The sequence below is a fragment of the Rosa rugosa genome, chromosome 3, assembly GCF_958449725.1.
Source record: "Rosa rugosa chromosome 3, drRosRugo1.1, whole genome shotgun sequence".
In the NCBI taxonomy this organism is placed as follows: domain Eukaryota; kingdom Viridiplantae; phylum Streptophyta; class Magnoliopsida; order Rosales; family Rosaceae; genus Rosa; species Rosa rugosa.
Genome location: NC_084822.1, coordinates 15,387,125 through 15,399,519, shown reverse-complemented (window position 1 = coordinate 15,399,519; position 12,395 = coordinate 15,387,125). Strand labels below are relative to the sequence as shown.

Here is a 12,395-nt window from a genome sequence, read left to right as displayed (position 1 = left end):
TGAAGAAGAAGCTGCAGTTCTTTGTAGAGAACGAAGAAGAGAGAGAGAAAACGAATAGTTTTCTCAAAAAGTGGAGAGGAAAAGAAGAGATTAATAAACAATAGGTGAATATGTGGGTTTTCATCGAGAAAGGAGAGGGAGGAGTGAGAGAGAGAGAGTGGAGCAGACAAAACAGAAGTGGATTCATTTTTTTAATAGATTATTTGGAGGGGACAAGACTGAGTGAAGCAGACAAAACAGAAGAAGGTCCTGAGTGGATAAAAAAATAGGATATTGAGTAGTGAGCTAGTGGATAATATCATAATAATATAAACCTATTAGTAGTTCGGTTCCGCACAAGTATGAAAAATGAAAACCGGAACCGAACCGTTATTGTCATATAAAGAACGGAACCGAAAAACACGCATGTTAATATTTTGAAGAACCGAACCGAACCGGATTTTTCGGTGCGGTTCGGTGCGGTTTAGCCGGTTTTACGGTTCCAGATCCCAGGCCTATTACTAATAGGTAAAAGTTAAACATAAGCGGAAATGTGGGACGCGTTTGTCAGTTTGTGTAAAATTTTGACTAGTATTGTCAATGAATATTTTATATTAACTCGGTAAAGAAAGTTGCGCGCACTTAGCTACTTGGTTTGAAAACCAAACTACTCGATCTACTTGTACTATTATGAGCACATTCAATTAAACAATAAATGGGCGATGAAAACAAAACAAGACAGCACCTGACCAAATTTCGTAGACCTTGATGCCTCATCTATTCCCTTCTACTAACCTACCCTCGAATATAACAATATCTAACCAAATTTTTCCTTCGTCTCTTTTTGAACATGCCCTCGCATTAATTTGATGTTCCTTTAGAGAAACCATCTCTTTCTGTTCCTATATATACTTGGCATGTATTGGCTTCTCTTTCAAAAAGTTAACCAGTTCTAAGTACTAATCCAATCAAGCCACAATGGCTATAACCACCTTTCCAACCATCGACAAATGCTCATCGAACGGGCGAGAAAACCATACGGTGGTTGCGGACATGGACGGGACCTTGCTAAGAGGTCGCATCTCTTTTCCTTACTTTGCTCTCATTGCTTTTGAGGTCGGTGGGATTTTAAGGCTCCTGTTCTTGCTCTTGGTCTCCCCATTAGCTGGACTCCTCTATTACTTCGTATCTGAATCGGCTGGAATCCAAGTTCAGATCTTCGCAACATTTGCCGGTGTGAGGGTGTCTGAGATCGAGTCGGTGGCGCGTGCCGTGCTGCCTAAGTTTTACTCGACTGACATTCACCCAGAGTCGTGGCGCGTGCTCTCTGCCTGCGAGAAGCGGTGTATTCTTACTGCCAACCCTAGGATTATGGTGGAAGCGTTTTGTAAGGATTTCCTTGGATTTGATACGGTTTTGGGCACTGAAATTGCAACCTACAAAGGTAAAGCCACTGGCTTTGTTTCTCCACCTGGTGTGCTTGTCGCAGAGAAGAAGGCTGATGCTCTTAAGAAGGCTTTTGGAGATGTACAGCCAGAGATTGGGCTTGGCGATAGGCACACTGATATTCCTTTCATGGCACTTTGCAAGGTTCGTCTTGTTATTATCTATACTATTATTAAGAGAATTCATTTTGTCAGTTAAATTAGGTGTGAAATAACATAATTATTCTTAAACTATAGTTTAATTTAAAATAGTATTTAATATATGAGGGATATCATGGTAAATAGTAAAATATAAATGAAAATAAAACTTCCCAATCTCATCCCACATTCTATATATATAACTTCCCAATTCTTAATGTAACTTCCTATTTTTTTTCCTCCAAAGAAAAAAAATAAAAATAAAACTGTTTATGCATGTGTCAATGAAGACTAGTATTAAAATTATATTGAGTCAATTATATAGCACATACCATATATAACTTGAACCATTTGGATAAAAGTTAACCTATTATACACATCACGGACGCTAGAGTGAATATAACCATTTGTTAACATGTATGTGGTTAGTGCTAAATTTTTAGGTCCGATTATGTGTTATAGGGTAAAAAAATAATTGCTTGAGCATGATTTAGTATTCAGCTCTTTGGTTTTGAGTAAATTTAATAATCCGAAAATTAAAGTCTAAATTTGAAGCAATTAATGACAAGCCAAATGAAATGATGAGTGAATCTTTAGCTGTCATGCAGTTACAACTTACAAACCAAAGTTGGTGTCTTTAACATTAAAGAAACTAATTGTCATCATCCTAATAAGATTAAACATGTATGAAATTCAGGAGGGTTATATGGTTCCGCCCAACCCTAAAGTAGAAGCAGTGACCAGAGATAAGCTCCCTAAGCCCATAGTCTTCCACGACGGCCGCCTAGTCCAAAAGCCAACACCTCTAATGGCCCTCCTCACCATCCTCTGGCTCCCCATCGGCTTCTTCCTTGCCTGCCTTCGAATCGCCGTTGGCTTCCTCCTCCCCATGCCAGTCGTTTACTACGCCCTCTGGGCCCTCGGTGTTCGTGTCACCGTTAAGGGCTCCCCACCCCCTCCAGCCAAAAAATCCACCGGCCAGTCTGGCGTCCTCTTCATCTGCTCCCACCACACCCTCCTCGACCCCGTCTTCCTCTCCATCGCCCTCGGTCGCCCCATCCCCACCGTCACCTACTCCGTCTCTCGCCTCACAGAGTTCCTCTCCCCCATCAAGACCGTCCGCCTCAACCGCGACCGCGCCAAAGACGCTGCCATGATCAAGAAGCTACTAGATGAAGGTGACCTTGCAATCTGCCCCGAGGGGACCACCTGCCGGGAGCCATTTCTGTTGAGGGTCTCAGCGCTTTTTGCTGAGCTAACCGATGAGCTCGTTCCGGTGGCCATGGTGAACAAGATGAGCATGTTCCAGGGCACGACGGCGCGTGGGTGGAAGGGGATGGACCCTTTTTACTTCTTCCTGAACCCTCGCCCAGAATACGAGGTTACATTTTTAAACAAGCTGCCGGCGGAGTTGACTTGCGGGGCAGGCAAGTCGAGCCATGAGGTGGCGAATTATATACAGAGGGCTATGGCGGCCAGCCTTTCGTATGATATCACCAGTTTTATGAGGAAAGACAAGTATAGGGCTCTGGCTGGGAACGATGGCTCTGTGGTTGAGAAACCTGTGCTGCAACCGAACAAAGTCATGGGGTGCTAATTTTGATTCATTTCCTTTCGGTTTTTCTAACTTTTATGTAAGATGCTCAATAGTATATATTGCACATTTGCACTGTGCTCATGTGCTTAAAAAAAGACAGTTAGGGATTAGCCAAGACACCAATTGTCTCTGGTTGATGATTATATTTTCGTTTAGTCAGAACGTATCACTATGTCAAAAAGGCCTTCAGACGACAGAACTGTTCTGTCGTCTGAACGAACAAAAATGTGTCGTCTAGTACGATGTCGTGTCTTGGGCGTATCGAACGACAGAAGAGTTCTGTCGTCTGAAAATTCAGACGACATAAAAAATGTGTCGTCTGATGAGTTTTGCATTTTGGGAACATTGTGATCTGTTTCTTTAAAAGCATTCAAACAACGGTTTTGTATTGTCTGATAAACAAAACAATGACATATTTTTTGAAATACTATTCTGTGAAGCATATTGCAAGACTTATTTGTGTGGTCTGAATGCCCTTAAATAAGAAATATGAAGACTCATATGTAGTGTCTTCTCTCATACAACAACACTTAAAGGTTGTGCTAATTTACTTTACACGACAATTATATGTGGTCGTAAAGTGTATCAGAGGACAATTAAATGTCGTTCTATAGTTGATTTGTATGACATTTAAGTGTTGTGTGAAAGATTTTTCAATTATACATATGTGATGTTGGGAAATGGTTTAGACAATAGATTTCTGTTATGTCAATCTCATTACGACGACAATTTACTGTCGTTTGAGATTATTTAGACGACAAATTTTTGTAGTCTGAATATAACAAGGACCACTAATAGTACGTGTTTTATATTGTCTGTAATCATGTCCAATCACACTTATTTGTTGTTGTTATACACTGTGCAGCTGCAACCACACATTTTGGTGTGCTTTTGTTGTAGCTTGCAGTTTGTGATGACACATTTTAGTAGTCCCCTGTACAATTGGTATGCATGCATTCTGGAAATTAAAATTGCCCATTAATGAAAGTATGAAACCATAAAATCCACATTCAAAATCATTCATTGCAATTTCCATTAATCCACTAGTATCTCATGTACACAAACTTAATCATGAACTTCAGTTCAAAATAACTCATATATACTAATCTGGATCTGAAGACAAGTCTAAATGCTTAATGAATGAAAAATTTCTACTAGACACAAGTTAATAAAGGAACTAGCTAGCTATACTGCTGTACTGCTGTACTAGTTTCACAATCTGATCATGAACGGAATCACCCAAATCATAGAAGTGGTCATAGAAAACGGAATGGCCAGTGAGCTTGCAGAGACACAAACCTGCTGACCCATTGCAGAGACACAAATCTTTCTTGACCCCCATATAGACTTATGCTGCATATTACAAGAGCAACTAGTCTTCATTCTCAATGAGGAACAAGATATTGCAGAAAAAAGAACAAAAACCTTTGCTGCAAATCTGGTAGGTGGTCTACTCGTCTGCATTTAACTCATGTGCAGCTTAGTGAGGCATTTAACTCATCTGCAGAAAAGATACAAGCTACGTAAATATAATTAAATATAATAATACCATGACCATTATCAAAATTCAGGCATTGGTCAAACCTATCAATACTCTGATATATGATTTTGCATCATATTAATTTGAAGCTGATATTGTACAGTTCAGATAAAGCCGAAGTAAGTACATTATATTTATCAACAAAGAGATGACTCAGATGAGTTCATCAAATACAGAACATACTTATCAGAAAAATCAGAAAACTCCAAGTGTAATGAATTATGATGATGTTTAAGGAAAACATGCTGAAGTACTTACACATTGAGAAGAGATGAGCTTTTCGATTCAGAGAGAGCGCCATTCAACTTATTGTTTCCAAGAAACCTAATCATGAAGACAGAAATACATGCCTCAATTAGTACTTGAAAGAGTACATTTAGGAGGAAAATAAAACAAGTAAGAGCTGAACAGAGTGGAATTTTACTGAGTTGCAAGAAGAGAAGAAGACCATCACTTTCTTTGATAGATTCCTCGTCAGGAAAGAATATAGGAGAATAAAATCTCTTGGCACTTGGCACAAGACAATAGTCCTGTTGCAGTCCTATATTCGTGGCCTGTAATGCACACAATCTTGGCAGGTTATAAAGATTACCGCTAAAATACAAGAATAAATAGGTCTATATGAGTATGAAGTGGACTTAATATTTAGTGTGGAATCCAAAAGACCAGTTGGATTCCTACCTTAGTTCTCCCATCATCCACATCTATATACATAGGCGTTGTCTGGAAGGAAAAGTCAGCAAGATCTTCAACCTACAGGTTTAATGGGAAAAGTATTAATATATATAAGAAGTAACTCATGTAACATATGGGCAATCCAGTCATGTAAAGAAGAGACAAAAACAGTTTAGAAACTACTGAACTATATGCAAACAAATAATCAACTACCGAAATGTAATCATGGGATGACTGTTCAGAGATTCAAAATATATGCAATGCATTGCTCGCTTTCTCCCTCTCAGTCTCTGTCTCTTTTACACATGGCGCGCGTACACACACACGCACATGCAACAATGAATATCAGAAACACTTTTATCCTTTACAATTTTTGTGTGCTCCTAAGAAACATTAAAATATTCAGGGAAACAAAGGTAAGCCAAAGACATGTTGACTCTTTAATGGATCATGATACTAGCTTTTTGCAAAGGCATTTCAAATTCCAAAGTCCATGAATTCAAGAGCTGGTTGCTTGAATTTTGGGATTCATAGTTGAAGGGTTCACGGACTCAGGGATTTATAGAATTATATTAAATAACTAAGATACAATATATAACTAACAGGATTGAATAAGAACTGCTTGCTTGAATTCCAGGATACTTATGTATTAGGGACTTTGGGACTGTTCTGGAGACTTTTTTGAAGGGATCACGATAGGGTGCATACTCTAATATGCAGCAAGTAACGAACATTGGTCTTACCATTCTTCTCACATCCCTAAGTTCTCAGAATGTTAGCCAAAAGCAAGTTTTATCTCAGAAAACTTATATTGCCTAGTACCAAGAAGTCTGTTAGTAAATATGTCACACTTTTCCTACTCAACTACTACTCACGATTTTATCTTATTAGCCAAGTCAAAAGTAGTTTAAGAGGGAATAAGATAGTATGGAAACCCGTTTTGACTAGGGATCTCTATAATTTTCAACCATTGATTTCACCAAGTCCAGGAAAATGGATGAAAGTAAAACACTAACAAGTACACACATTGAACAAGAACTCAACTATTCTTTTTCTGCCTTCAAAACAAAACTGCAAAATAAAATCTGTGCAAGACAAATCATCTCAATGTCTTCCACAATAAGCAAATAGCACTCTAATTGAAAAGGAGATATTTTTTTTTTATTCTCCTATCTTCTCACTTGTCAAACACTGTTTTGTTTCTCTAACATATCTATGCAACATAAATCTTCAAGCACTTCAAGGAATGCCATAATAACAGTGCCATGTTCCCGCAGAACTGCAAAAACTGTTGCAGCTCATGCAACAATATAAAACTAAGTTTGGTCGTAGTATAACCGCACCTAACTCTAAAAATACTTGTAATGTAACTAGGTCATGAGTGCAAGCTAAAACAATAGAAAGAAACCACTTTGGTGCGATCAACAAAGTGGACCTTTATCAAAGTACATTGTCAGTCAATCCTTCAGTCTTAGTCATTTAATGTGCATCTACAACATGCTTGAAAACGAGATGACTACAACTACTACATCACACCTGATGACTGTCCTTATGCGAATAACTGAATATGAAACAGTAAAGTAAAATTAAAACCATTAGCAGTGAAAGCTAAGCTAAGCTATGAGCTAATGAAGGAACTGTTGCTTTGGCTACCTACCTGCGATACTGGATAGGCATATTACCAGCCTTCCAGATAGCAATCTTACGCGCGCGCACACACATACATAGGCACATGCAACGCGGCAATGAATATTAGACATTTTAGTCTCATACATTTTATTTTTGTTTCTACATTTTCTCTAGACCTGGACCTTTTTTTTTTCTTTTATTTGAAAGGAAACAGCTTTTTATTGACAAAACAAATACCATAATACAAAGAAGCGGACAAGAAGTCCACATAAGAAAAGAAAGATAGTTTGAGGAACAGAATAAGATGCTCAACTGACAGTAAACATGCTTGCCAATCTAGAACAAGAGATGAAAGAGTGTAATCTTCATACTCCCCAAATATAGAGGCCCAAAGAGAATCTCAAATCTTAACTCTTTCCCACAACTCTTCCAACTCCGCACTACCATAGGCTTCAGACGTCCCTTTATTTCTCTGGACCTTGAAAAGAAAAATTAAGCCAGGTCTACTCTTGTTTGCTAACTGCCTAGTCTAGTATGTGCAGTATACACAAATAAATGCAAATCATGACAATACATACTCAACTCTCTAAACCACAAGTTAACAAAAGGCAGTGTTATATATATATATATATATATATATATATATATATATATATATATATATAGATGTATAAATAGGCATAAAAGTTAAGAAAAGGCAGATGTATATATATGATTATACATGTGTGATAACAATTTAGTTTAGTGCAGTGCATTCATATAATGACAAATAAAGAAGTTGCACCACAATCTGTATCTATTTTTAATTACAGAGAAAGTCATTGACAAAAAAGGAATAAGTATAGATAAGTGGACAAGTATACAGTGAGAAAAAGTACCCAGTAAGTACAACAATCCTAGCAGAAAGAAACAATAAGCACCAAAAACAACGAAACTAACTTCCGCATTCCAATCTGTTTGAAAGGCAAAAAAGGAGCCATTCCTAGAAATTGAAGAAACTGATCCCTTCATGATGCCCAGACTAACCAACATCACCTTCATAGCAGATCTCCCCAAAACCAACACCTTCTTTACAAAAAAAAACTGTAGTTTCACATAACAAAGACACACAATCCTGGAATGTGTCCCAGCTCACATTAGAATCCTAATAAACACCCTTCTTCAAAGAGCTAAAGCAACCAAATTGGTGGTTCTTTAACAAGATGATAGTAATTACAATCATAAATTGCATTAGGAAAAGGAAACGACATGCTTGATCCTTGTTAAACTTTTCACCAAAGACTCAAGAAATCAACACTTCCAGTAATCATACCATTTACTGGAATCCATATCTCTCACTGTGAGACCAAAACATTGTAATGGCTTCATTCATATATATATATATATATATATATATATATATATATATATATATATATATATATATATATAGCTATCAGGAAGCTATTCAGTAAACCAAGTTTAGCAATAGAAAAACAAACACCAGTTAAGGTAAAGATCACTTACAGGTAATGTAGGCCAAGCATCCCCCTTGAATCCCTACAACCTTCTCAGCCTAAGACAATCATATGAATTCCATGAATACTTAGTGTCATCTCCCAGAATTCATCACTAGAATATCCAAATTTGGATTTCGTTGAAAGACCTTAAAATGATGGGAATTCCATAAATCCAAACCTAGAATTAATCAAACGCATCTAAAAATACATAATGAAGCCTTACTAAGGGAATTAGAGCACAAATTTACCTTGGGCATCCAAACTTGAAGTTCCTCTTCTTTCCCCCAATTCTCTAACTTCATCCTCCATATCTATCAAAACCCAACGGTGAAATCTGAAAAGCACGACAACAACAAACCCTCCTACCTAGTGGCCAAATACCAAAAAGCCCTTAAACAAAACCCTTTTTAATCTTTTTTTTTTTCTTTTCTTTTTTTTCTCGGTTGTTACATTATGAATGCAGCTACATCAGCAACTGCCTAAAGGCTAGATCAACATTGCATGTTGACGGTTCTGATGGGAACTATATCTGGATAAAACAGATGGACTATAAGCTTCTGACTATAGATAAAACTGAATATAAGGTGCCCCTTTAAATACCATGTACAATTAAAGACTTACTAGGAACACCAACATAAAATGCTGGCATCCTGCACTCAATTGCTCTAAGTGAGCCAGGAGTGAGAACTATAGTATATCCCCTACTTCACTTGGGTTCAAATTTGTTCTCTCTATAACTGCCTACATAACAAGTACATCACAGATAAATTAGCCCTATAGACTTAAGATGAAACATACAAATCCCGAGACTCGACATTCTTTCCTATGAAAATTCAACTGTACGTTTATCTTACCTTCAAAACAGGTGCCAGTAAATCATCAGCTAAAGTATCCTTAAAACCGCCTCGCTTTGCTTTGTAAATGGCAGTTCGGTAGGCCCTGTTTAACATGATTTTCAAGGCAATATTAAGCACAGGGAAGGTATAAACATTATCAACAGATATAGATTGCAAAAGATTAAACATTATCAATTACTCACGCCACAATCACTACATCCTTCCCAGCAAATCCTTTTGTAGCACCAAGTTTCCCTATCAAGGCCAACAAAATAGAAGAAACATGATACAACAGAAGAACTATTATCCAAACTCAAAACCCCAAAACCCAAATGAGTTTTAATTGAAAGAAGGAAGAGTTCTTGTCAAACAACATGGAAAATAAAACACCAACACATAAATCCATTTCAACCGAAGGAAAACCACAGCACTAAATCGAAGAGAAACCCCCAAGACAAAACCCCAATATAGCTATATCCATTTCAATCACCCCATCCCCAAATAGAAGAAAAACCTAATCGAAATCAACTAAAATCGAAATTTTGGATAATAAGCAAACCTAAAATTTGCAGATAAAACCCTAAAATCGATCTAGGATTAAACCCAATCGAAACCCTAAACTAAAAAACGATTGAAACCCTAAATTGCTTACCAATATCCGAATTAAAAACAGCTCTGTTGTTGCTGGGGAGGTCCACTAATCCGGTCGCGAAAGATGAAGTAGAGGCTAAGAAGAAGAAGGAGAGACCAAGAAGAATCGAGAGAGTGAGAAGATGAAGGAGAGAGGAGAGAGTGAGAATCGAGATCTGAGAGATCTGAGAGAGCTGAGTGAGAAGGAGAGAGGCTGGTGTTTGAGTTTTCCAGTTTCGCGGGTTCTAGGTCGAGCTGAGTGAGAAAGAGAGAGCGCGCGGGCTGGTGTTGGAGTGAGAAGGACAGAAAATGATTTAATTACGAGGGATCTATGTAAAAAAGCACAAGTCAAAATAACTTCAAAAATTTTAAAACAAGCTCCACACTCAGACGACATTTAAATGTTGTCTAAATGTCACAACATTTTCTAGTCAACTAGAGTTCGGCTATTTGAGAGGGAAAAGTACTTGATCAAATTTTGGATATCCCTCCGCATTTGAGATAGGAAATCATCATCTTTTACAACTACACAAATGTGTTGTCTGAATGCTCACCATTTTTTCAAATTGAACGAGTATGGTTTTAGTCTATATTCAGACAACACAAAAAAAAATTATGTCGTCTGAAAAACTCAGACGACATAAAACAAAACTTATGTCGTCTGAAGTGTGTCGTCTGAAGCACATTTTGGCATAGTGGTATAGAAATACGTGGCAGGAAAAAAAATTTCTCTTATGGTGGTTATTTTTCTCTTATTTGCGATATCAAATTCAAATGCAGCAGCATATACAGTCCATATAGTCCAAAAGAAATTTGATTGAAGTGAAGTAACTATAAAGTTTTCAATTGCCATATCAGCTTTTGTTACACTATTTGGTGTGCATCGGACAAGGTATTCAATACAATCAGTTCACTTAAATAGTTAAATGTTAAAATAAATAAATAGAAGTTGTGAAAGTTGTGAGAATTTTCAAGCTCTACTTCTATTAGTTCTAAAAGCACTCATGTTACTGTTTTGAACTTGAGCATCGATCTTTTTCGTATTATACGGATCAATAATAGCAATTCACGATAACCAGAGACGTACTATTCACGAATTGCATTCAGGGATGAAACAACTTATTTAACTTCTTACAGGCCAGGATTGCATCATACGTACATATCCTGAACCTTAGAGTTACTCAAATTGAAATATTAAACAATCAAACCACATATATCTTACAATCGATCATAATCATAAAAACTTATTTTACTATTCACGAATTGCATTCAGGGATGAAACAACTTATTTAACTTCTTACAGGATTGCATCATACGTACATATCCTGAACCTTAGAGTTACTCAACTTGAAATATCAAACAATCAAACCACATATATCTTACAATCATAATCATAAAAACTTATTTAAAAACAGCACCATAATTGCACCAGAATTTCATCACCTCTCATTTTCCTCAGTCATTGTACACAGAAATATTTGGCCTTGGCTCAAAATCTTCTTCAAATGCATGCCTTTTGGCTTTGACTTCAAATGGCAGCTTATCTTTAGGACCTTTATCCTTAGGGTGCATGTTACCTATGGCCTTAGACTCTAGCTCGTCTTTAAGAGTTCTGGACTCTGTTACTTCACTGTCACCATGGTAAATTGTGACATCAGGTCTCGGTTCAAAGTCACCATGGTAAATTGTGACATCAGGTCTTGGTTCAAACTCGACAATGTCACCATGGTAAATTGTGACATCAGGTCTCGGTTCAAACTCGACAATCTCAAATTCAGTGTTAGGTTTCCCATTTTCATTGCAGTTGGCTTTCTCAGTCTTATCATCAGGTAGATCGGCATTGTTACGCTCAAACTGTTCTTTTACGAGCTTCCGTAAGTCTCCTGGCGTGGGTTGCTTTTTAATGGAATTTTTCATGTAGCCTCCTGCACCTATTCTTGATTCTACAGTTGTAGTGAACTGCTCCACAACATAGGAAAAGTTAACAAGATCAAACCCAAATCTTAGAGAGATTATATTACTTTTAAACCCTAGTGTTTTTAATTTAAGTAAATTTTCTTTTCATCAACAGTTTAGGTTAACAGCATAACATATCTAACATCCTGAAAACAAATACTTCATGCAAATACAGTGTAATTAAGATTTTGGCGTATGAATTCGGTCGTTTTTCCCATCTTTCAAGTTCTTCGCAAGAAATAATAATAAACATCGAGCTAGCAATTATATATTATTTAAGATGGAAAGATGTTTAAGATAGAAATTCTTACCAAAAGAAATGAGAGCAGAGCTAAGATGGCACAAAGGGAGTTCATGATGGCAATGCTATGAAAGAAGCCTTCCTTCGATGTTGCAATGATACGTAAATTCAAAATATTTATAGATAAACTAGTAGGAGAATAAGTGCCTTCATATAATAAAGTTAAGCTA

The 12,395-nt window shown here is 37.1% G+C and overlaps 2 protein-coding genes and 1 long non-coding RNA gene across 5 annotated transcripts; 1 reads left to right on the top strand and 2 right to left on the bottom strand.

Moving 5' to 3' along the window:
• The first annotated feature begins 815 nt into the window (after positions 1-815).
• LOC133741127 (glycerol-3-phosphate acyltransferase RAM2-like) lies at positions 816-3,821 on the top strand. The gene is made up of 2 exons (XM_062169074.1): positions 816-1,569; positions 2,260-3,821. The coding sequence occupies exons 1-2, from the start codon at positions 958-960 to the stop codon at positions 3,157-3,159; spliced, it is 1,512 nt and encodes a 503-aa protein (XP_062025058.1). The 5' UTR covers positions 816-957; the 3' UTR covers positions 3,160-3,821.
• Positions 3,822-4,141: 320 nt separating this feature from the next.
• Positions 4,142-10,657, bottom strand: LOC133741412 (uncharacterized). Of its 3 annotated transcripts, none has more exons than XR_009861894.1 (9): positions 9,991-10,657; positions 9,542-9,593; positions 9,357-9,441; positions 8,751-8,868; positions 8,510-8,558; positions 5,381-5,452; positions 5,124-5,253; positions 4,958-5,023; positions 4,142-4,660 (listed from the first exon to the last, which is right to left on the bottom strand). It is a non-coding gene; the product is annotated as an uncharacterized LOC133741412 (long non-coding RNA). The 3 variants fall into 3 exon arrangements; XR_009861895.1 differs by having other exon boundaries at positions 8,751-8,836; XR_009861893.1 differs by having other exon boundaries at positions 8,751-8,813.
• Positions 10,658-11,199: 542 nt separating this feature from the next.
• LOC133741128 (organ-specific protein S2-like) lies at positions 11,200-12,395 on the bottom strand. The gene is made up of 2 exons (XM_062169075.1): positions 12,236-12,395; positions 11,200-11,927 (listed from the first exon to the last, which is right to left on the bottom strand). Exons 1-2 carry the CDS (start codon positions 12,278-12,280, stop codon positions 11,424-11,426), a joined length of 549 nt encoding a protein of 182 aa, XP_062025059.1. The 5' UTR covers positions 12,281-12,395; the 3' UTR covers positions 11,200-11,423.

Coding starts and splice junctions, on each gene's coding strand:
- LOC133741127 (XM_062169074.1), top strand. CDS start 958: ATGGCTATAACCACCTTTCCAACCATCGACAAATGCTCATCGAACGGG. Junction 1,570..2,259: donor CTTTCATGGCACTTTGCAAG/GTTCGTCTTGTT, acceptor TATGAAATTCAG/GAGGGTTATATGGTTCCGCC.
- LOC133741128 (XM_062169075.1), bottom strand. CDS start 12,280: ATGAACTCCCTTTGTGCCATCTTAGCTCTGCTCTCATTTCTTTTG. Junction 11,928..12,235: donor CTCTGCTCTCATTTCTTTTG/GTAAGAATTTCT, acceptor GTTGTGGAGCAG/TTCACTACAACTGTAGAATC.